The 26115-nt window shown below is 42.3% G+C and overlaps 1 protein-coding gene across 6 annotated transcripts in view; it reads left to right on the top strand.

Annotated features, from left to right (window-relative positions):
* ctnnd2b (catenin (cadherin-associated protein), delta 2b) overlaps positions 1–23537 on the top strand; it is a 161910-nt gene extending 138373 nt beyond the window's left edge. For 2 of the 6 annotated variants that reach the window (XM_029453413.1, XM_029453411.1), the window contains exons 16-24: positions 5668–5850; positions 10640–10813; positions 12492–12642; positions 15116–15371; positions 16573–16666; positions 16797–16923; positions 19302–19430; positions 20024–20100; positions 20705–23537. In XM_029453413.1, coding sequence (XP_029309273.1) covers positions 5668–5850; positions 10640–10813; positions 12492–12642; positions 15116–15371; positions 16573–16666; positions 16797–16923; positions 19302–19430; positions 20024–20100; positions 20705–20968 — 1455 coding nt within the window. In that variant the 3' untranslated portion in view covers positions 20969–23537. The remainder of the gene's footprint in view (positions 1–5667; positions 5851–10639; positions 10814–12491; positions 12643–15115; positions 15372–16572; positions 16667–16796; positions 16924–19301; positions 19431–20023; positions 20101–20704) is intronic. The other 4 variants (XM_029453414.1, XM_029453412.1, XM_029453410.1 and 1 more) reach the window with 2 other exon arrangements.
* Positions 23538–26115: the final 2578 nt, after the last annotated feature.

Raw genomic sequence — 26115 nt, 5'->3', positions numbered from 1 at the left:
CTCTCAGGTCCAGGACGTACTGAACTTCATTCTTACTTGTGCTAGGACCCTCCTCCCAGTTTTCTTTAACCAGGTCCAAAACACCCCGTGGCTTCCTGCCAAACAACAGCTCAAAGGGAGAAAATCCCGTGGAGGCCTGGGGAACCTCCCGCACTGCGAACAACAGAGGGTCTAACCACTTATCCCAATTGCGACTATCTTCTTGAACGAACTTACGAACCATATTTTTCAGCGTTTTGTTAAACCGCTACACCAGCCCGTCTGTCTGCGGGTGGTACACACTAGTCCTAATGGAGCGGACGCCGAGTAGCCCGTACAGCTCGCGTAAAGTGCGTGACATAAAGGACGTGCCCTGGTCAGTCAAGATCTCTTTCGGGATCCCAACTCGGGAGATGACCTGGAACAGTGCCTGCGCCACACTCTTTGCCAAGATGTTACGCAGCGGCACTGCTTCCGGATATCGCGTTGCGTAATCCACTAGGACTAACACAAAGCGATATCCCCGTGCGCTCCGGTCTAATGGCCTGATGAGGTCCATACCAATTCTGTCGAACGGCACCTCAAATAATGGCAGTGGGCGCAACGGCGCTCTTGGAGTGGCCGGCGGGTTAACCAGCTGACATTCACGTCAGGACGCACACCACCGCTTCACGTCCGCGCGAATGCCAGGCCAATAGAATCGGGCCATGATCCGGTTGAGTGACTTGTCGTACCCTAGATGACCGGACATGGGGTTATGATGAGCCGCCTGGAAAACAGTTTCCCGGCGGCTTTTCGGAACCAACAACTGGGTATTTAACTCTCCTGTCTGTGTGTCACGGCTCACACGGTACAGTCTGTCCCTAATCACAGAGAAGTGGGGGTGTGTCAGTGCGACGTTCGGGTGTAGTGGGGAACCATCCACACACACTACTTGCTCGAACGCGTGACGGAGGATCTCATCTCGAGACTGCTCGAGGGGAAAGTCCTCCACCGGACGTAACGGTGGAAGCTCATCACAAGCCTCCTCCGGCCCTGCACTCCCCTCCCCGGCGTTCGCCACCTCCGTCTCCCCATTGAACACCGCACACAACTCACATTTCCCTACCGCCCGTGAACGCACCCCCCCAGTCTTCCCCGCTATCTTGTCAAACCCCGGCCAATTCGTTCCCAGTATCAGGGGGTGCGTGAGGCGAGTACTAACTCCAGCCTTAACTCTATGCTTTTTCCCCTTAAATTAAATTACCAGGGTCACCACCGACCAGACGCGTAGTCTGGGTCCTGTGGAGGGGAAAACAAAGGAAACTGGGGGTTAGGGAGCGACTGGGGTCCAGCTGTCCCAGGGGTGTAGGCAGGACCCCCGGAGGATGGCGTAGTGCCAGGGCCAGCGGCCCCCACGGCAGGCCGGAACCTCCTCGGGGCTGGAACGGGCCGGAGCTGTGGAGGAGCGATGGCCCGGGCTTCGGTCCCCAGGCTCCGCCGGGGACAGGGAGAGGTGGTCCTCCGCGAGTCTGACGGCGGCTTCAAGGCTGGCCGGACGGTGACACTGGACCCAGTTCGCCGAGGAGAGGGGGAGTCCGGCGATGAACTGCTCAAGGGCCACCTGCCCGACGATGTCCTCAACGGAGTTGACTCCCAGGCTGGAGCCAGCGCCTAGCCGAGTCGAGGAGCTGCTGGGCGAAGGCGAAGGGTCGGCCAGCGTCCTCAAAGGGCAGGCTCCGGAGCCGGCGGCGATGTCCCTCTGGTGTGCTGCCCAACCGGTCCAGGATCGCCCTCCGGAGCTGGTTGTAGTCGTATCTGGAGGTCGCAGGCAGGGTATGGGCGGCCCGCTGGGCTTCCCCGGACAGCAGGGGGAGCAGACGTATCCCCCACTCCGCCTGCGGCCACCTGCACGCCTCTGCCAGTGCCCACGAAGATGTCCAGGAAGGCCTCGGGGTCGTCCTCCGCCGTCATCTTCTGCACTGCGACCCGCGGGAGCTGGGCTGGCCCGCCTCCCGACTCAACCTCCGGGGCAGCCGATGACCGGAGCATTCCCTGCAGGAGGTCTCGGTCCGCCTTCTGGTACGCCGCCAGGTCTACGAGCGTCTGGCTCTGCTGTTGCTGGAGGGCCGTGGTGCCCTCGTGCATGGCCGCCAGACGCTGGAGGATCAGCCCTAGCGGGCTCTGCGCAGCTACCTCCTCTGTCATGTCCCTGTTAGGGCGCCAGTTGTGGACCCTCTTGTCCACAGTCAGGGATAATTATGACAGAGAGGAGGTGTAGTGTCACACACACGCTTTATTCTCACACAGGTATGGTTATAAACAGGCACAGCTGACACAGGTCGCTCTCCTGTCGGTCGCAGCTGCTGTCCGCTGCTCTCCAGGCTGCGCTGCGTCGTGGCTGCAGAAGCGTCTCCGTCTAATCTCGAACCCAGCCTACTGCAAGAGAACAGAACCAGGCCATCACCATGCATTTATTATGTGACTGATTACCTGATTCCGTTCAGCTGTCTGGCCTCCAGCTGGGACACTCCTGTCTCTCCCCAGCAGCCGGCGCCCTAACCACACCCCACTGCCACAATAGTGTATGTTTATTTAACTCACAACACCATAAGTTATGTTTTCATTTGAATTTAAAGTTTTAGGCAAAAAAAAAGAAAAGATTCAGCTACATATATTGTGAATCATTGCAACACACTGTAACTTTTTATAAATTGCTGCTTCCCACCCAAGCATGTTAGATAGGATGTTATTTTTTAAATAAATAAATTTGTCCCTTTTGATCCATGTGTACTGTGTTTAACAGCCACTCTGGTGATAGAGAGGAAAGTGACAACATGAGTTTTACATGTTTCGTTTTATGCAAAATATCTTGACACTTTGATGATGGATTGTCATGAAGTTTGATATCGACATTCATTGTCTCCAGAGGATGAATTCTAAAGACTTTGGTGATCGTCTGACTTTTCCACTAGCACCAGCAGCAGTTCAAATGTTCCCTTACAGTATGTTGGTTTCCAGAGGATTTGTGATCTCAACAATTCTTTTCGAGGCCACAAGGATTACATTTGTGGTTTGAAATAAAATGTCTCAACCGTTTTCTGGAATGAATTGGTGAACATTCATGGGATGAATTGTAATAAGTTTGGTGATCTCGTGACTTAATCTTTAAAAATGGAGGACGCTTGCAGATGTTTGAATTTCATGCTAAAACTCGGTGTTTGAGGTATTTTATTAAGGACTAAAACAAGGTTAGTATGTCAAGTGATTAAATTAATTAAACCAAAACTAGACTAACATTTTCATGTTCTCTTTGATTAAAATGAGACGAAAAAATAGTATTTCATACATTAAAAGGATGACTAAATATGAGTAAACACAGAAACGTTTGATTTCAGACTAAGATTATATCTAAAAATAGCTGACAAATAACATGCCCCCCACAATATGACAGTAATTCTGCTACATCATGGGATATTATGGCATTTATGTTAAGAATGCTTCTCAACCAATATTAAATTCTCCATATCATGTTAAAAATATCATTTATGATATTTAATTAATGGATCTGTGACACTTTAAATCAGAGTTTCCATCAGAGACATGTTTCTCTCACACAGCCTTACCAAACATAAACTCCAGCAGCAGAAAGTCAAAGAAATATCAATTTATTTCTCCATTCAATTTATTTTTACAGTTACAATATTTTCATGTACAACAGCAGCAGTGGTTCTTGACCCCGGCCAAAAAGCCTGAGCTCGTAAGAAAATTGGGAAGAATCGTCAGATAGAGATGGGTGTTGGCTGGTTGTTCATCAGGATCCTGAGGTGGGAAAAGATCCCATATTGATACTGTAGCTTATTGAAGGAGATGTTCTTGTTGTTCATGTTCAAAGGCACATGTGAGGGGGTGGATCCAGCAGAGACCACAGCAGACAGAGGTTAGGTGGGCTCCATTGTATCTCACTCTATCTCAGGGGTCGGGAACCTATGGCTCTTTCGATAACGCGATATGGCTCGCAGACAATTTTGAGCTGACATTTTTTAACTTAACAAGTAATAAATAATTATACTGTGCCATTAAGTAAAACATTTAGCAGCGGATTTGTTTTTAGTTCTCCCTCTCTCCTTTCCTCCGCTGTGTGTGTGTGTGTGTGCGTGTGTAGGGGGCGGAGCCTCGCCCGTTGCGAGACTGCGCAAAGCAAGCAGTAGACCGGGGGGGGGGGGTCAAACTCATTCACAGAGGGCCAACATTAAAAACTGGGACTACGTCGAGGGCCAAACACGGTCCACATGTATTGAACAGGGTACACATAAAGTGCAAAAAGATATGGAACATATTTAAGTCAACTGCAAACGGATTGCTGAGCAGTTCAATTAAAATATCTGAGCTGCAAAGTCGGCAAATGGTCTCAGTTGATCAGCAGAATGCTGTCGGGAACACAGCGGTGGAGATGTTTGTCAGTGTTTGGAAACACGTAGTGACCAAAGTTTCCTTCTGCATCCGAGTCTCCCACAGGCAGCTTAGCTTGGAAAGCTCTCACTGCATCATACATGTCCGTGATCACACGGCCCTGAAGCTGCAGGTTTAACAGTGAGATGCTTTGTTATGTCGCACAAACAGTCCAGCTCACATCGTCCCAGAGATCTGTGGTGTGTTTCCCTTTGCTTTCCAAAAACTTTCATTCCATTCACATATTTAGATTATTCCTCAAATGTATTTTCCCGTGGTTGTGCCATGCATTGATTTAATTACCAAAACCGGCGGGCCAGTTATGACGGACATATGACATTTTCTCGCGGGCCGGATATAATTGCCTTGAGTTTGACACCCGTGCAGTACACACTGAAACGTGCACATACATTAGATAAATAACGTAAGCGTTTAGTTTAGTTTATTTAATAAAAGAGCTCCTGTTCAATGCAACACTGATACCTCTATTAGTACTCGGAGACGTGTTATTCTTAAAAAATGCACGCATAAAGTTGCATTCAAATTTATATATTTTTATATTGGCTCTCAAGGAAATACATAAAAAAAATATTTGGCTTTTATGGCTCTCCCAGCCAAAAAGGTTCCCGACCCCTGCTCTATCTGAAGGTCTACGTAAAGGTGACCTGTGATAGGTGGAGGGCTGGGTAGTCTGAGGACAAGGAGCCGTAGCTCCTCCAGCGTGGCTACGCTCATTGGGGTTACTTTCCAGACACTTGTGCAGCAAAGTCTTTGCCTCTGAAAAGCAAGAAGGACAGCAGGAGATTAATATTTAAGTGGGAAGTTGATCCCATCGAAAAACTAAAGACATCTGAAGAATAGATTTGCGTTTGTGTGTGTGTGTGTGTTGAGTGGAGGCTCTTCACGAGGAGATGGGAAGTTTTTAATCCTTAGAAATCCTTCACAAGATCAAAGTATGTGACTCTTGGCTGCATAGCCACTCACAACAATGGGATTATCATGAGTGTGTACATTATGCGCACAGCATGTGTGTATTTGTGCGTCCATGTCTATAAATACAGGCAGCACTGCACAGTATGTTCATATAAGTGTGTGTGAATATGTGTCTACACTATTGAGTGTATGTTTGTCTGTTCGCCTGATTGCCATCTGCCCTCCTTCATGTCTTTCTCTCTCTCTCTCTCTCTCTCTCTCTCTCTCTCTCTCTCTCTCTCTCTCTCTCTCTCTCTCTCTCTTCTCTTTATTTTCAACCAACAGACCGTAGAGAACTGCGTGTGCATCCTGAGGAACTTGTCGTACCGTCTGGCTGCAGAGACGTCTCATAGCCAGCAGGGGGGGTCGGAGGAGCTGGACGGTCTGTTATGTGACACCGGCGGGAAGGACGCAGAGAGTTCCGGATGCTGGGGCAAGAAGAAGAAGAAAAAGAAGGGGCATGACCAGGTGGGAAAACAGAAAGTTGGGAGTATTTTTTTACACTTCTAACTTTTTTCCCCCATTACTTTTATTTCTTAATTAGGTCAGATACTTATTGCTGATGCTTCACTTGAGATAAAAATGGTGAGCGCTTCAGCTGTAGATTCATTGTTTTTGTTCTCTGGGCAGTGTGATCATGGAGTACTGCAGATCCATGCAGTTACTAACATGGTGGATTATTGAGGTGTATATTAACAATATGGTGGATTCATCATTGTCTCGTGCATCTAAACAGTCCTCTGATGAATATCCAGACAAGCTAATGGATTTGTTTGGTCTTAGCTGAATGCTGTTGCCCTCTACTTGCTTGTATAAAAAGAGCCCCTTTTATACAAGCCAAAAGGGCTTGTTTTTTCCTCACTCATACGTAGGTAGCAATGCTACGTTTTGAAGTCTTATCTGTGCACACTCACACACACACACACACACACACGCACACACACAAAGGCACAACGAGTTGGCTTATGTTGTTAGCTAGCTACAACTAGCATCTGTCCTGTCTGTATTTGTAGTTAAAACAATTGGAATTGGCACAAATGAAGCGAAACAGAGAATGTGCTACACGTTCAGTCTGAATGGACCCCAAACCCCCATTTACACACATATTTAGAGACTGAAGGAGAGATGAGAGAGGCGGCAACTTTGTGTGAGCACTACTTTATCAAAGGGGGCATCAACATGGCAGCTAGATGCAAAGGTAGCATGTGGACATTATTAGGAATATAATAAACTGTTGCTCATGTAGAGTGTTACATCAACGTTAAGCAGTTACATGGGTAGTTACAGTTGCTGTCATATATCTTTTATGTTTGGAGCAGTGGTCATTTTGGCATCTATTTTAGATTTAGTCTACTCGTTAGAAGACATTTTTGTCATTTTTGTCCTTCATAGTCGACGACAACTCAAAATGTTTTAGTCAAAAGGTTTTCTTTCCTAATGTTGTATTTTATTATTTGGTCTTAGTCCTGTGTCAAAATAATGGTTTTTAATCAAACTTATTTCACATAAGATTTGATCTTATCATTATCTGATGAAAAACACAGGTTGAATGATGAAGAATGCAGCTTTGCTTCTCCGAATCCTTCTGACTTTGCTCATGGCTCATTATGAGAGCCAATCTGCACCACATGCAAGAATATGCTTAAATCAAACCCCTAAGTCAGGGGTCTGCAACCTGCGGCTCAGGAGCCACATAGCCTCTTTAACCTCTCTGTCGTGGCTCCCTGTAGCTTTGACAAAGAAACTAAACATTGAACTAAATATACATTTTTATTTATTTGTTGTTGCACAGTGGACAATCTTTCAAAGGGAACACCTCTTTTCATGAGTTTGAGGTGATATCGGGACACTGAAATATAAATTCATAATATATTTTGTAAATATTTTGTCCACTAACAAATGCGTCACATTTTACTGCGTCTATGGGCGCAGTAGATCTTGAGTTTCAGATCCCCGTCTGACTATGCTAACCATGGATAAAAACAAAAATACAAACTGTCCTATTATTTTATGTTTACTCTTTTTAAGCTATTAGGCTGCAGCTATACGTTTTATTTATTTTTGTTTGTTTCAAAGTCGGCTACTTTTATTGATTTCATTTTTAAATTGTATTTTTTATTGTTTTGTTTATTTTTATATCATATTCATTTCATTTTTATTTGATTCAGCAATTATGTGGAGGACTCAAATACGTCTGTATAGTTCTGTGTTTATTATTTCAAAGTCGGCCTAAACATGCCAGTGTATTCTTTCCTTCTCTTCTAAAGAGTTTGTTGTTTCCTTTGTTAAAACAGGTAAACATAGCGATACCATCTCAACAGTTTCCTTTATTGTCATAAATGCAACACATATAGTATAACTATATATAAAACTTATAAGCTTTGTTATCAAATATGTTTTGTGGCTCCAGACAAATATAATTTGGTGGAAGAGGGGGCCAAATGGTTCTTTTGATAGTAAAGGTTTCCGACCCCTGCCCTAAGTAATGACGTCGGTGCCGTCTAGTCATTCCCTCGTGATGTGTGATGGGAAAAAAAAAGTTCTTGACACATTTAACCGAAGTTTTCGTTAATGAAGCATAATTAATAAAACTCCCGACTCTGGAGTTCTATTCTCTAAATTATGGCTAAATTAACGTGGTATTTAGTTATTACGGCTAATATGACGCCTATAGCACCTTGACTATGAAGCAGGCCCCATTTATCAAAGGGACAGAACAGATTCAGTTCTTGTATTTCTTGTCTCTGCGATGTTAAGGGGGTTCCTTTTACCCCTCTTATTTCACAATAATATATTCTCTTATAGAATTTTAATGACTACATAAAAATCTACATTTACACAGAGAGTACATAATGCATGAGGAATTTGCCCTTGTTTGTTTAATACATGCAACTTAATTGGTTGGTATTCCCTGTCAGATGTCCACACCAGGATAATTAAAGTTAAACAATAAATAGTAACAGTAGTTCAGATACAAGGCTGTCATCCTCTTCCCGACCATTATATGTTGCAGCATTTAGGTTTCAGTATCTCATTTTGTAATGCAGCTCGTTGCTGTTTCTAGTTCAGGAACATTTGCTCAGTTCATCCTTGGTTCACACTATCTGGAGTCTCAGATGAATATTTATGAATGCACCACAGCTTTCTTTGATATTCATGATGCTTGAGTTGTTTTTTAACGTGCTCTTCACCGACCACCTGAATTATTTAGGGTCACGTCTCCAGAATAAGGTGACTCACAGCTACATGTAGAGGAGCGTGACGATGTGATACTAATGTGCATCTTCTTAATTGATTGTTTTTGTGTCGTTCTGTGTAATATCATCAACACATGCTACAAGGTATTCACACAGCAGGATTAGGATATAAAATGTAATGACTTTCCATACACTACCTATGTTTGGATTAAAAATAGCAAGCCGATTTTGTGGTATTTCTCTATGGATTTCCTGAGTCTGTCCATCTGCTACTGACAGGAAGAGATTCATCCTCCGGTTAGTTTAAAAGATTAGTGCTCTTTTAGTTGTAGAGTTGGCAGAAACCAAACGGCTGCCTTGGAGTAGGCTCGAACCACTTGTCATGCTAATGAGCAATCAGCATCACATTCTGGTTGAGTGGAAGACGTCTTTTACAACTTCCACTGAAGCTGTGGGGATTGAAAACCCAACACTTCCGGTGGATCAGGGTGGGTGAATTGCTCATTAGCTCTGCAAGCTCTCCCTGCCCTTTCATTTCTAGAAAAGACAGAGAAAGGAGTTTTCTTTCTTTTTTTTATAATGTTAGTGATGAGCCAGGCCTTTAACTTTCATTTTCCAAGCCAACCCTCAACAACATTTTTGTGTATCCAGGCAGAACCAGGGAAATGAGGGATCTTAAAACTAACCATGGGATCAGATTGTAAAGGGACAAATCATAACCTCTCCATAATGATAATAACCCCCCCCCCTCTATCTTCCCTCTATCTGTGTGTCTCCACTCCAGTGCAGCTGTGGGTGATTACCATGAAGTAGCGATCGGGGAGCTTGTTGGAGAGGGCAAAACTCTATCAACTGTAGGGTAATTACAGGAGAGGAGACGAGAGGAGGAAAGGATATGTCGGTAGGGAGGAGATATAAAGGGAGAGTAAAGGAAGTTGGGGTTAAGGGGGTGGCTAGAAAATACAAAAGGGTGAGAGAGGAGAGAGGGGGGAAGAGGAAGTAGTACGATAATAAGGTCAGAAAGGGAAGCAAAGGGAAGCAAAGGAAGACAGCAGTGCAGTCTGTTGGCAGCGGGCCTTATCAGATGTCGTGTGAGATTACGTCATTGCAGATGGAAGGAGGATGATATTATTTTCCATACAAATTATAATTACATAATCTTAATCCATATTATATAATGAGGACAAGTAGGAAGCATACAGGACATCCCAGTGTTTTTACTATAGTACATCAACCAATCAGATTCAGATAAAGAGGTCAAGTACGTTTGTAGTAAACTCAATTTACTTAAGTACAATTTCTATTTTTTGCTACTTTTTACTTCCACTTCACTACATTTCAGGGAACAAATATTCTACATTTTACTCCGTTACATTTGTATTAAAACTTAGATTTTTCAGATTACAGCTTTTCATCTCATTCCTGTCCATTGAAAACCATGAATCTCCAGATGTGTTTATTTTGAATGTTTGAGATGAAGTGAAGGTGTTCCTTTATGTGTTGAGAAAACTATTTAAAAAGCCCTCTTGGATCAGCTGTAAGAACACATGTTCACAAAGCTGAAAACGGGGCTCATTTTCTAAACTCATCACTTCTTGGAGATACGTGGTTCTCACACGACAGCTATGCTACAAACATATGATGATCTTAAAGAATATGATGCATTGCTGTAGATTAAACTGCAGCAGTACATAAAGGAGTAATCATAAAACAAAGTGCAACCTTAAACACATGCCAGTCAAATGCCAGTACTACTAATCTGTGCAAATGATATTGCAGTGTCACTGAGAAACCTCCAGCAATCAAGAGCTATGCAGTATGTTAGTGTGTGTATGTTTCAAAATGCATCATTAATGAAGAGATAGAAAAACAAAATGCACAAATAGATGAATGCCACCCTATTCATATCCCTGTTTATGAATAGCAAATCTTCTCCCTCTTTCTCCTTCCTCTGTTCTTGCCTGAGGGGTCCATGCTGGCACCCAACCACTGTCAAACCCTTCGCCTCACACAGAATTCAAAATGCTTTTCTATTCTGAATTATGTCTCATCTTCTGCAGTGGGATGGCGTCGGCCCATTTCCAGACTTGGCGGAGCCCCCGAAAGGCATCCAGATGTTATGGCACCCCACCATCGTCAAGCCCTACCTTACACTGCTGTCTGAGTGCTCCAACCCAGACACCCTGGAGGGGGCAGCTGGGGCTCTGCAGAACCTAGCTGCTGGCAGCTGGAAGGTAGAGACTGCCGATATCACCGTGATAGAAGTGCATCATCAGAAGTGCATTGACATTCCAGTGGGTGTCAAAATGTTCTGAAAGTGAGAAATCCCCCCCCCATATTCTGGTCATTGTGTGCTGTGGGATCCTTAGCACACGTAGGTGACATGATAACAACAAAGCCATAAACTACCGTATTTTCCGCACTATAGAGCGCACTGGATTATAAGGCGCACTGTCAATGAATGGTCTATTTTCGATCTGTTTTCATATATAAAGCGCACCGGACTATAAGGCGCATTAAGCGAAACAAAACAGTCAGATAAGTCAGTCAGTCAAACTTTATTAAACGTGTTCACAATAACTCAACATTGTTCAAACGTTAATGAGCGTATTCACAATAACTCCCAACCTTGTTCAGTTGTAACACGTAAAAAAAACAGTCTGATACCGCCAAATCAAACGTCATCTTCTTGCTTCCTCCACTTCCGTACCATTGATTCATTAATGTTGAATTCTCTCTATTCCCATGTTCTACTGCGTGACTGATAGCCTTGAGTTTGAAGTCCGCGTCGTAAGCGTGTCTCTTGACAGGTGCCATTTTGGGGTCCTTATACACACACACTGTAATATTATGGTGAAGCACAGTATGTATTACTCCGCGACGCTCCTGACTACGGTAGCCGTAATGCTGCAAGCGGTGCGTGTTATGCAAGTACAGCGCGTATCCCTATGCGTAGCTAGACAGTTAGCTAACATGCAAAAGTCCTCCAATAAAGATGCAAGGTTTGCTTTCTTGACTTTACTGTTCTTATTTTACTTCGTAAAAAGACAAATAGTTTCCAAGGCTCAAGCATCACAGACACAAACACAGTTTTTTAGCGTCTCTGCTCCACGTGTTGATCTCGCAGCTCCGTAAACAAAGATCCTCGCAAAGCAGAAGCGCTCACTCTGACACGCCCCCAGCAAACCAACAAACCAATGAGCGCTCACTCTGAGTCAAAAAACATGTCCCAACTCTATAAACATAGAAATAGGCAGCACAGTGCGGCTTTGTAGTTTACAAAAGTCGTACTAAAACATTTTGACAGAGCGCCGTGTACCACACAAAATCGCTTCGAGATCAGTAAACACAACCAGAATTAATCCATATATAAAGCGCTCCGGATTATAAGGCGCACTGTCGCTTTTTGAGAAAATTAAAGGCTTTTAAGTGCGCCTTATAGTGCGGAAAATACGGTATACACAATAAGTACCGTAAATCATCTCCATGACAACTGAACAACTCAGTTTGCTACTGAAGGCCACGAGAAGTGTCGTAATGAATCACAAGCAGAAGATCAGCCAACCACAATATGTGTCATCAGTTAAAGGGATAGTTTGGATGTTTTGAAGTGGGGTTGTATGAGGTACTTATCCATAATCAGTGAATTAAAGTGCATGGCGATCGGCAATGTATTTTAGCCATCTGTAAAAGGGCCCACCTAAAAAAATCAGTTTGAGTGTGCACTACATTTAGAATATTTTCCCCGTTTCACCTCGCCGTCTGACAGCCGTTATCTCTGCTCTCTTCAAAGCCACCAGACTCCTTTGACAAAAACATTCATTTAACCTCACAGAACACGTAGGCAGAAAGGAACTCGAATAAAATCAAACCTCTCTCTCTGTCCACCTCCACACCCTCTGTCCTGCCCAGTGGTCGGTGTATATCCGGGCTGCGGTGCGTAAGGAGAAAGGCCTCCCCATCCTGGTGGAGTTACTGAGGATAGACAACGACCGGGTGGTTTGTGCCGTGGCCACCGCGCTCAGGAACATGGCTCTGGACGTCAGGAACAAGGAGCTCATTGGTGAGTAGTTCATTCACAGCATAGAAAGAGGGAAGTTACACAAAGGGACCCACACAGTCTGGAAAGCGGTGACACAGAAAATAATCTGCCAATGGGTTAATGCATCAAAGCATCCAACTTTTTTCAAGTCTCACTTGAGTGGCCTTAATTTAGGATAATAGCGCTGAAAACAAGAGCAGTTATCTTGACCCACTTGCAGAACTATTCACTTGCTTCAATAATGAATATGATACTTGTGTACATAAGTAGGCTTGTTTAGTCGTCTTGTTTTTTTTTAAGTAACTGTTAAAAGTTCATCTGCGCAGAGTTATTGCTGACCGGCGATAGGCTGGTGCATTTGTCTTTAATATATTAAAAAGACATATGTACATGTTCTGATAGTATTCGCCTGCATATATGCAGATATAAAGAACGTTTCCTTTAAGCAGATAGTGATGTTGCTCTGATTGATCGTTTGATGCTTGATTTTCCTTTGGAGACCAAGTCTGTAATAAACTCTTGCTTTTCTACTGGTCCCCATGGCAACAACTGCATGCCTCCTTCCTCTTGCTCTGTCTGATGCTTGAGGCTCTGAGCTAAGCTGTCTGCGTCTGTGTGTGTGTGTGTGTCTGTGTGTGTGTGTGTGTGTGTGCGCGTGCCGTCTACATATGTGAATGCAACCATGCATGTGTACAGTGTATGCAGGTTGTAATGTCAATCTTATATCGCGCTGACACAGGGGCACGCATGCCTATGTTGGTAGGACATATTGTCGTGCCCTCACTTGTGTTGTGTTGACATGATGAAATTGAGTTAAAGACACAACATATTGTGGTTGCATCCTCAGAGCTTTCAGCTGTAGATATCAATACTGTCTGCACAGACAGGTCCGCTGTGAGCCAACTGTTGCTTTATTGCTGCATTGGTACAAACTTGACGGAGCGAGCGCTTCACTTTCAGCATTAGTGTGTTTGTAATAATGTGAATATTACTTATTGTAATAAGCCAGTTTATGTTTGTGAATTGGTCATTATTTGGAAATAATTGTGTTTATTTTATTGCTTAAAATGAAAAAGTCATTAGGAAAGTTGAAGTAATGGAGTGTGTGTGTATGACTTGAAGCAACTGGTCTAGTTTTATCTCTCAGGTTCTCAATTGTTTATCAGAATGTACCGGGGACCCCCTATTTTTTGCACTTCTTTACTCCTAGTAATGAGCAAGAACAACACAAGAAAGATGTATTGGAAAGATATCAGACAGGTATGAAAAATATTTGCACCATTCTCAACATAGAATACCAATAAAACACTGAACCTAAACTAAATACCAAAAGCGAATTAAGAGAGCATTTCAGAAAACACACACACAGAGTTTTAAAACACAGATTCTGTTTACGGTATTTAAAATAATATACAATTTGTTATATCCAGATACAATTTATTTTATTTAATAACAATTAAAAGTCATCATTTTTAAAATCATGATCATTTAAATGAATGAATCTGAAAACTCTTTACAGACCCCTTGGCGGAGTGCCATGGACCCCACATTGAGAATCACTGGTCGACTTTGTTTTTGTATTTATTTCAGCAGAGACACACATTTTTCCTGACTTCTGTTCCTAAATGTAAACGTTGCATTGCTCAAACTAAATACATTCTTGTCTTGCTTAAAACAAAAGGTATATATACTGTACATCATTATTATATTTGGTTTGCGTTTGTGTTTAATACTACACAGTATTAATTCAAATAATTCTGCAGTATATATACTTCATGTACCAGCAGGATCTTTAGACATACAGTGTGAATGTGAACTGTCAGTTGATCATGACTTGCCCCCACCCCCACCACCCAGGGTGATGACCCAATCAGAATGAGGGGCAGAGGTCAGAGTGGACAAGATTGGCTGACAGCAGTACTGAGCTGTCATGGGAAATGTAGTCAGTCGGTGTTAGATCACGTGGCCAAGTCATCGTCGTCGTCTGACAGCCACACAGCCAGGCTGTGTGAGTCGGGTGTTTTAGCTTTTATAGGTTTTTCAGGTAAGAAAAAGGAAAGCAGAGAGTCGACAGATTTAGAGAGTGAGGCTAGTCTTAAGCAGAGAAAACTTTTTCCTCATTCTAGATCTATATTTATTGATATTTTATAGGTTTGGAGAATAGAATTAAAGTTTAGATATGTTACTTATCTTGATCTTTTCAGAGAGCGCATCATTTTTCTCTGGACTATGGTTATATATACTTATATATATATATATATATATATATATATATATATATATATATATATATATATATTCTGTATCAGTAGATTAGAAGTATTGCCCAAAAACACTAACACACCAAAGTTAGCATACTCAAGCCCAAAAGTGCCTTACTTTCATTCCCATTTCCACCTTGTCTCCTCCTTTCCACATCCAAACCCCTTTAACCAACCAACCTTTTCCACCTCACCCCCACCCACCCTGTCACTCTTACCCACCGTGCCCACAGGTAAATACGCCATGAGGGACCTGGTGCACCGTTTGCCCGGAGGCAGCAACAACAACAACAGTAGCGGCGGGGGAGGAGGAGGAGGAAGCACCAACAGCAGCATCCTGGTGGGAAAGACCATGTCAGACGATACCATCACGGCTATCTGCTGTGCACTGCACGAGGTCATCACCAAGAACATGGAGAACACCAAGGCCCTGAGGGACGCCGGCGGCATTGAGAAGCTCATCGGCGTCGCCCGCAGCAAAGGAGACAAGTAAGCCGAATGGGAAGATGATGTCAGGTGGAAGGGGGTTTAAAGAAAGAAGAAGGGAGCAAAGAAGTATAAGAAGTACCATCATGGAGCAGTGTTCTTGTAGAAGTTGTAGAAACAGTTTTAAACTGATATCAGAAAGAACACATAGGTCAATACAGCATATGTGACTAATTACCTTGTAATGGCGATTTCATTCAGAATTGATTCAGAATCAAAAACTGTAATTTATTGAAATTCTAAGCTCTGTTATTGGATGAGCAGAGACTCCTGAACCAGAGTCCCCACAGCCTCAATATGTACAGCTGGACTGGAGATAATCTGTATTTAATTGTCTCCATATTTCCAAATGCTGACTCACACATATTAAGGCTCATAAGGCAGAGCAAGGGGATGCATGTCAAGAAAGAGATATTTAGGCATGAAGATAGGCAGGCCCATGGATGTATTATAAAATCTGTAGTATGCCAAGAGGGAGATGCAGCAAATGTCATCCGTCCAGTGGACAAGTAAGTGGAATAAGGAAGGGTTGGAACAGGACTGTGGTAGAGCGAGAGATCATGCAGCAGAGATGCAGGGGCGAGGCAGAGGAGGAGGAGGATGAAAGTAAAGGTTTAGAGAGGCTGTGTGCTTGTTTTAGAGCTATGAGTCAACAGTCAAAACTGCAGAAAATAAGGTCCAAAAGAAAGTTTGGTCAGTATCTGTCTGTTTACCTGCATACCCACACACCTACATTTATTGTATTTCTTTTGTTTGACAGTTGACAGTAGATACAGACAGGAAACATAGGAAGACTTGTTTTTAAGTTCCATCACTGATATGCAATCACAAAATCCAAAACAATAACATTTAGCAAAATCACTTGAAGAAATAAATGTCATTTGTTAGGCTGATAAGGCCATATGAGCCAATTAAACCCACCGCCATTAGTCAGCTGAGTGAAACCCTGGAGGATGCAGAATGAAATATTGGCCAATCAATCAATTATGCAATTTGGCTTCAGTACAATTTAAAGTGCCATATTTGAGGAGATACAGAATGCATTTTCATCTTTGGTCGTCAGCAGTGAGATGATGCTTTACTGTCTCTGCTTTTTGTCTGTTTCTTCGTTCTTCTGCATTGTGATGTTTTTATAGCTCCTGCTAGCACTAAACAAAATGATGGACAGTCAAGCTTTATACTGTGTGTTTTTTCTTCTCTGCTGAATTCCCAGACATAGTCCTAAAGTGGTAAAAGCAGCATCCCAAGTCCTGAACAGCATGTGGCAATACAGAGACCTCCGCAGCCTCTACAAAAAGGTAAAGTCTGAACGAGCTCTGGCTGTATTAACACTGGAAACGGAGTAATGATGACACCATTGCCAGGCATTATTTCTTACACCGTCTCGTCTCTTGTCGTCCCTTCCTTCCCCTTTCTTCCCTTCTTCAGGATGGCTACGCCCAGTACCATTTTGTCGGCTCTTCCTCCACGATAGAGAGAGACAGACAGCGACCTTATTCTTCCTCTCGCACTCCGTCCATCTCTCCCGTACGGACTTCACCAAACAATCGATCAGGTGAGTCTACGCAGCCCGCACTCTCCTGTCTTCCCTTTTGTCCTCTATCAATCTTCCAACCACTACAGTCCAGTCAAGCAAATGCTCTGCTCTGTCTGTCTGCTTTAACCTTCACACTATGGCAGCCACTGACAAATTATTCTCTTGTCAAGTAAAATCCTTGCACGGTGCCTCCAAAAAAAAGTAGTTTTCCCTTGTGCTGTCGAAATTATGATTTGACTATGAATTTTCCAGGCTTCAGTATTTTTGGACTCATGACAACATCCTCTAATGTTCACTAACTTTGTAGAAATTGGAAGAAAAATGTAAACGGTGTTTTCCCCATGAGCTTTATTCTTGGCTGGTTCTAAAAAGCCTCTGAAACCGACGCTGGGACAATAACAATGTCCATTGAAACCAAGGCCAACAATCAATTTTCAGGCAGACATGTGTGGCATGTGATCAAAATGTTTCCAAAACATTGAACACGTAGCGTTGCTGGCATCATCTATGTGTTAAAGTAATGGCTTGTCATACACGACACAGGTGTTATTTATTTAAATGTTCCTTAAGACTTTGTTTAGTCATTACAGGGCTGTTGTGGAAAGGTTCTCTCATCGCTGATGGATTTTAAAACATTTTGTAACTTAATCCTTCACTAAAGACCGTCGTGAGTGCGACGGGAATCTGCCTCCCCTTCTCCACTAATTCACATTTTTATAGACCCCTTAACAACTTAACACTGACTCCTTTCTGTGTTTCTTTATGGTTTATGAGACTGACATTTTTCTGTGTGCACAAGAGATGATAATGAAGCGATACATTGATTACATTCCTCTTCATAAGGCAAACACAACGTGCATTTAACTTCTAATCTGTGGGTTTTGCACTGACGAAACAAGACATTTAAATACATCACCTTGGACTTTGAGAAACTGAAATGGACATTTTTCACTATTTTCTGACCAAACGATTAATCAATGAATTAAAAAGATAATCGATAATGAAAATAACCTTAAGTTGCAAATGTTTATGTAAAAGTGACTCTGGCACTTATTCAGACATGAGATTGACATGTGAAATTGCCGTTACATTATGTAACGTGGTGCATGTCTGACAGAGGTTATAGTATCAGTTCTGCAATAAATATATTACCAGACGAGTTCCATTGTTTTCATCATATTTCATGACACTAAATGACAGGTATGATTTTTAAAAACCCTCAATTAGGGAGATTTATTGTTCTGTATCTGCCAATACATAATTCAAGCCAGTTTGAAATGACTTTATGTGAGAGCATTTGAATGGGTTTCATTGGATTTTTTTTAATAATCACCGGAACTGGATTTATGACACTGTCAACTGACGGTGGCGAAATGATTAACATTTTGATTTGGAAGCTTAAATCGCATTTTTTTTAATTTAGTTTCTCAGCTTACAATTGTGCAAGCACATGGTCCATCAAGCCATTAGCTTAAGTTCACTGATGTGGTAATCTTTCACATCTAGAAAGAAATCTTTGTGTGTGAAAGGCCAGTTGTTTACCGCTGTGTGTGTGTGTGTGTGTGTGTGCCGGTATGTCAATAGATGAGAGTATGGATCAATGCTAGAATGTGTTATACAGAAGAGAGACAAAGGGAACGATGCAGCTGCACAAAACACGCTGGCAGGCTGCATTACAGCCGGCAGCTTCTATATGAAAGGCTGTTGATAATGATTTGAATATCAGAGGAAACACTACTGAAATACATGGCACTGAATCAATAGTCCAGGTTTCCTCCAATATGGCTCAACAGAACTAACTCATTATCTTTGCAACTGATCCCTCCGCATTTCATATTCTCTATATTTTCTATGATACTTTTTCGTTTTTGTGGATTTCAGGGTGATTACTGCCAAGACGGACAGAGATTAATAGGCCAGTGGGAGTTTAAAATGGAATTATGTATGTACGTAGTAAATGCAGGTGGAGAGAGAGCGGCAGACAGACAGACAGAAATAGAAGACAGAGGCAAGAGTAAAAGCAGATGCAGAGAAGAGAGATGACTCAATATTTATCACTTTGAAGTCTCACCCTGGTCAGAAAGCCAGATTTGTGAAGAATGTCACGATACCCACAGAGTCACAATACAAACAGCACTCAGTGCCCCCGTCTGTGATTTCTTTCAGGGGGATGGTTTGAGGAAATAATACACACAGTAATACCTCGGTGCGCTGTACAAACATGAGATGCTTGGTAAAGTACACATCACTCTGGCCTCCTCTGTGAAATGTATTGATAATGTGTTCAAGATGGATTACAGGTTAAAGATATCCCCCGTGTGTGTGTGTGTGTGTGTGTGTGTGTGTGTGTGTCTGTGTGTGTGTCTGTGTGTCTGTGTGTGTGTGTGTGTGTGTAGCGAGCGCCCCTGCTTCCCCCAGGGAGATGATGGCGTTGAAGGAGAGGAAGCCAGACTACGAGTCGACTGCCAATGCCAGTTACCTTGGCAACAAGGGCGAACACACATCCCGGAAGGACGCCATGATGGGTAGGAACTCCATAATGCACGTCTGACACAAAAACACATTCTCCCGTCAAAGCGAAGGTATTTTCTGCTAAGTGTAAAACTTTGGAATAAATAGCAACCACATGTAAGTGTAGACTTTACAATATTAAAGTTCAACATTTTGGTAAATGTGCTAATTTGCCTTCTTCAAGAAAGTTATAGGAGGAAATCAATACCACTCTCATACAATGTCTGGACTACACTTATAAATTCTACAATTTATCAGCTAAAATCAGACAGAAAAGATCCTCTGACGTAGGCTGTTGAGATCTCACGATCAGTTTTCACGATGGGATTTTAGTCTGAAAAACATCCACTAAATAATAATTGAGTTACTTATTAATCAGGGAACTATAGGGAGCGTTAGTAAGTTTACCATAATGTGATCACTATAATACTTTAATGTGGTTTTCAGGGTAGTTTCAGTTTTGCATTATGTAATACTGACAGCAGTTATACGGGAAACATCGAGTTCTAAGCTCTCCTTAATCATCATCATTCATTGTCATTTTAATCTTATTCTCTAATGAAAAATGTGTCCCGTCCACCTGATGACGTCCTCTCTGTCTCTGCAGGTCAAATCTCCAGTGGGTCGTCCACGCTGCACAGAGGAGCATACGTGTCGCCCACTGAGGACCTGAAGTATAATCAGGTACGACAAGTCACTTTTCTGTATTAAATACATGTGATCACAAAGCCTGTGTATTGAGACAAGTACTGATAACACACAAATACCTCAAAGTATTCACATCTGTGAATAAGTACTACGACTAGTTATCTTTCAAATATGCTTCTTCATGACTCACATCACCTTTAAGAGAAGGAACTACTGTATAGTAAGTTAAGAGAGAAAATATAGCAGCATATTCTACGGGAGTTTATTAGTGAATCCAAATGGGATAAAAACAAATACCACGAGGGCCATTTATGCAGTACAGGAATACTAGAGTAAACTGCTGTCAGGGTTTGGTATTCGATTCTGAATTGTTGCTCATTGTTGTAAAAGCCTTATACGTATATTACCCATCACACCCTCTGGCAGCTGATACCTGAGGCTGGTAGTATCTCTAAACGTATGACTCGGCATTCTCACAGCATCACACACCAATCAATCCCTTTTTGGATACTAGTTTGACTGCTAGCTAAACAAACTTGGGCTGACGATGGGCGGTTGGAAAATGTAAAAGTATCGCCCGACCCTACTCACCATCATGTTCTTGCTCGTCAATGAATGACTTTTGCTTTTCTTTCAACAGATCTCTTCTCAAGGCCTGCCTTCAGAGCCATACCCTCCTTTCCAAAACCCTCCCCCGCCCGAAAGCGTCAACTACGAGGACCAGGCCTTCTACGAGAACCAGGTTCACGCGGGAGGGCGCCCCCCGCAGGGTGACCTCAACATGCACCTGCAGGGCCTCAAGTCCACCGGCAACTATGTAGACTTCTACTCAGCCTCGCGGCCCTACAGCGAGCTCAACTATGAGACCAGCCACTATCCAGCCTCACCAGACTCCTGGGTCTAAGGGGAGACAAGGGCGGAGGATTAGGAGGAGGTGAGGGTGGATGGGGGAAGGGGGTAGTTTAAATAGAGGAGGACACGAGAGGACAATTTCCCTCCATCACCATCCTCCCCTGTAGTTCCTGAGTAGCATCATAGATAGCAGGACGACAGAGGGAGACAGAGATGGAGTGCAGGAAAAGAGACATGAGAAGAAAATCTGAGACATTAAACTCCTTTCAGAGACATCTGAGGGAGGACGGAAAGGGGACAAAGGAACAGAAGCGAAACGGAGGAGCGGCCATGCATGTGCATGCACACCACCAACAAAACTGACGGACACATTTTCTTTCCGTGTTTAGTTTGTGAACAACTACTGCGAAAAAAGGTTGAGCAGACAGAAAGATCTCCTGCACCTGAAGGCCTCTGGATACAGAATGTAAGAGGGACGGACATGACGAAAGAGAAGGGGAAGGAAAGGTGGAAAAAGAGTGAAATATGTGGAGATGAGGATGGACAATGAAAGAAAAAAATGAATCAGTGGACTCAAGAATGGAAGGTTTTGGATTGTGAATGGAACGTGTGAGAGATATCCAGGAGACACCTGTAAATATGTGGTATAGCATCATGGCTTTTAGTAATGTGAAGCACAAGAAGCAGAGCTGTAGGACATGTAGACGTCTGTCACACAAACCTTTGTTTCTCTCTATGGCTTCAGCGTGATGTATCCTCCTCTGGGCAAAGAACGCTTCTGGACTTTGTCATTTGTAACAGGTTTTTTTTCTTCTTTTTTCTTTTGTTGTGTTTCTACTTTTTTAATTCTCGATTCTGGTTGTATAGTATTTGACGTACACTGTACATTTACGGAGATGCATTGTGTACTGTACATTGCACTATTTTCTGTGTCATGTCAGGCCTTTTCGCCATTGGGTCAACCTCACTTTCTCACTAACTGCCCCCCCCTTAAGAACACACACAAATACACACACACACAATATCTGCACCCAGACTTTCTAAATTCATATCACAGTTACAGACGGATGTCAACGTGTTGCTATTGTGAAATATTGGGTATTGAGGCATCAATTCTGGTATGTCACGGTGCTCCTTTAACTGTCCTACAGATGGTTTTCACTTAATGGCTGACTCAAAAAGTTGAGCAGCCTTTTCCGTGACAAAACTCGAATTTTCTTAAGGTTAGCTTTTGGTTTTTTGTCGGCTATCTTTCCACATCAACACCTCAAATCCACTTTTTGTTCTCATGAGCCCCTCCTTTGAGTGAACTGTGCTCATTGTGTATATAACCGTGCCAAACAAGGGTTACTTCCCCTCAGCTGTAGAAGGCAGGGGGGGGAAGGTTAGGGGCGTGTTAAAGGGTCCAAGTTCAGCTGAAGCTCTCAGCCGAACATCCTTGCTGTTCTAACGATGCCAGTTTGTAAATGCTTCGGTTTTTCTAAACTGTTTTACTGGGATGAAACCTGCCTAACTGCACCAGGATTGGAGAGAAAACATAAAAAGAAAACAAAGAAAACAAAAAAAGAAAACCACGGAGGGACTGTGACCGGGCGGAGCAACGCTTCCTCCAAAGTTGTACAAAATTAGTTGATTTCTGTGTTGTAAAATAATCAATGTTTGAAGTACAAAAAATAACTTTTTTCTCAGAGATGGGTGGCAATTCTAACTTCATGGTAGACAAAACTGTTAATAGAGTACGGATATATATTATATAAATATAAATATATATACTTTTTATGTGCAGATGTGGATGTCACTTATAGCAGCAACATTATGGAAAAAGACTTAAAAAAGAAAAAAAACAGCTACATGTAGGAATTTTGTTCACATTTTTTATTTCTGGTCAACACACTAAATTGTCGACTTTGTGTAGTAATGTTGTTGCTATGTGGAGTAGAGTAGACCAGGGCCCAGGGATCCACGTTGTTACTGAAGCAGTCCAAAAAGGTGCTACGTCCAAGTATTTCCAACATGTCTGTATTTTATCTGTGCACAAAATGTATGTTCCCCTTTGCAAACTCTTGATGATCAGCCACATAACGGAGAACAATCACAATTGTGATTCTTGTATTTCCCATGCATGAAAACCCCCAGTTCGGATTAATTGGTTTCATTATGCTAAATAGCAAAAAAAGGTTCACCCATGAATGCACGAGTGTTTTTCGTCCGTAAATCTGAAACTAAATGGTGATTTCTATTTTATTTTGATGTGAGAAAGGCTAAATTGTAATACGTGACAACAGACCCTGGTTCTCCCTACCCACTGCTGTTTATAAGTCCTAGAGGTCATCTTCTGTTGCTTGAAAAATGACCCATAATGCAACTGTCCCCACAAAAAACACTGGATGAAAAACAGACGTACTGTATTTGTGAGTAGGCATCTGGAAACTGACAACGTTATGTGTGTCCTTGTGATCCTTAGGCAGAAAAACCTGACTATAAGACCTGTATGGAGATATAACGTCGGTAACCTTTTTGTTGCTAGACCAAATGTGTTTTAAAAAGAGAATTGTGAATCTTTCTATTGCCTCAAACAGATTGCAACTGCTCCAAAAAATATAAATGAACCATCGAAGAACCTCTGATTTTGTTTGTTCTGTTGCCAAAAAAAAAAGTGTCTTTATGGTGTTTCTTTACTGTGGTTATGTTCAGCTTTGCTGGATTTCTATGTTTTACCATTAACTGCATTGTTGCAGGATTCCAAAAGCATCCCATAAGCTTTTAGTTTGAAAACCTTCTTGGCTTTCTTCTCCTTCAGTACAATATGCAAATTCACTAACAAAGACTTGAAACTTGCTAAACAACTAATCCATCACAATGAACATGTTGGATTATTCACTCAGTTATTGTTATGCGGCGCTGTAGTTCTAAGGAGGGACCAGTGTTTGGGCAAATGTAAGAAGACCAACAAAAAAAACAGGTTTGAAGCAGGAAACAAAGTCATTTCTTAACATTTCATTATTTACATAAAAGTGTGAATACAACTAAGGTTACAAGCTATCTCTGAAAGTCTGATACCGGTTCATACATTTCTGCATAACACTACAAAAATGAAGATGCAGACACATTACCTGCACTTGTAAATGAAAGAATTGTGCATCTTTGTGCACAATACACTTACAGCAGGAAAGCTTCAACCCGTGTTCTACGAGACCAGCAAGTGATGCAAAGGACCAAAGACCAGGACACGTTTGAGTAAAAACATCCATGAGACCGAGTTTAAGATGATGTTGTGAGACAGGGCTCATGTATGTCAGCCCTGTCCTGTTTAACTTTGGGTTTGAACACAGAAGTTATTGTAAATAGCTTTGTATATAACATACACTTACACTGATGGAAAGACGACGCAGCCTCTCAAACAGCAGACACAGAAAGCAGTTCGGTGATGTCCCCTATTATTTAATTAATGGCATGAGATCATCTATACAAAGGGTCATGAGTGCTCTCTAGTGGTCATTAGAGAAACTGCAGCACAGGTCAGGGTGGCGGCCATTTTAGTCTCTGAAGCCTGTTCTGCATGGCTCTCTGTAGATAGAGCGCCACGCCACAGGCACAGACTGTTATCTTGGAGAGCTGGGGTTAGCCTGCGTCTTGTCTTCATCACACATGCACTGTGGGAGCGCAGAACAAAGCATGGACGACGCGTCAAGTCAGCTCCAGAGATGAGGGAGGCTGGAGAGCATCTTTTTTTTCTAATCTAAGGGAAACCACAAGTATTTTTATTTGTAGGACACCTATAGTTGTATCTCTGCTGCTGTAACAAAGTAAAAGAGGTTCGTAAAATGTTTGATCAGCCAAACTTTAGAAAGCAAGTTACCCGGTATAGTTAGTGTTTTAAATATTATTACAGTATTTTATGGTTCCCAGGACAATTATTTTTTTAGTTTCTCTTGGCAAAAACCCAAAGTAGCATGTAGGAGATCCCTGTAGTGATTCAGTACACACGACTCCCTCCAGGATGTCACTTCTTTGTTACTTCACTTTGTACAGTTTTCCTACCAAAACTCATATTTGAGATTACCGATGAACAAAGTTTTGATGAAATATTTATTGCCATTAACATTTGTGTTTCTTCCACTGTCACTGCACCATGATAGCATAGCAGCACTTATACAAGTATAACTATACAGTACTAAGGTGTGAAGCACGAAAAGATTTGTTATTTCATATCTTCTGCATTCGTGTGTCAACAAGTAATATTACATTATAGTTTTCAAAACGTTTATTTTTGCAAATAGTTAAACATTTGAGTGAGATATGAATATGCTGTTAAAGAAAGAGAGCAACGAAGTAACAGACTTTACCAGTGCATGATATAAAAAGATACCACAGGTTGAAACAGCTGTGTAGGAATAAAGCTGAGATTAACATCACAGTTTAATCTGTCGCTGAAGACACGTTCGGGGCTGCATTTCTGCAAATGCAGTTTGGGATTTGGTCAGAATAAGTGGTCTCCTCAATGCTGAAAAGAATTAAAGGCAGACTCTTATCCACCATGCTAAACCATCAGAGAGGCGTCTGATTCGTCCCAAATTCATTCTGCAGCATGACAACGAACCCAAAGCGTACAGCAAGTGTGAAGTCATAAAGACCTACAGTACATTCAGCGAAAAGAACAACAAGGTGTCCTGCAACAGACGGCGCGGCCCGCACAGAGCCGTGACCTCGACATCACCGAGTCGGGGATTACATGAGACAGAAGACTTTGCACAATAGGCCTACTGTATTTAGATATGGTGGATTAACTTTTAAACACGGAGAGGACGACTGGAGTAATATGAAAGTGAATTTTCAGTTGGGCAGCCTCAGACCATGAACAAAAGAAAGACTCCACAGCTTCGGCAGTAATCAACAGCGAATATTCAAAGCCATGGTTTAGTACGTCATAAAGAGTCATAATATAGTGAGTCATAAAGAAAAAAGTTAAATTCGAGCATGTCATATAAAAATTCATAAATATGTTATAGTATGTAATGAAAATGTTATAGTATTGTATATAATAAAAAGTCATAGTATAGTAAAAGTTAAAGTGTAGTATGTCATAAAATAATCAAAAAAGGCCATTTACAAATGACTCCCTGATTGACGAAGATGTGCATGGAATTGACCTTTGTTGTAGTTTAGCTTTCAATATCCATGGTAAAAAGAAACGCATCA

Source organism: Cottoperca gobio, chromosome 17, assembly GCF_900634415.1.
Source record: "Cottoperca gobio chromosome 17, fCotGob3.1, whole genome shotgun sequence".
In the NCBI taxonomy this organism is placed as follows: Eukaryota; Metazoa; Chordata; class Actinopteri; order Perciformes; family Bovichtidae; genus Cottoperca; species Cottoperca gobio.
Note: the sequence above shows the minus strand (reverse complement) of the source record. Positions and strands in the feature narration are given on the sequence as shown.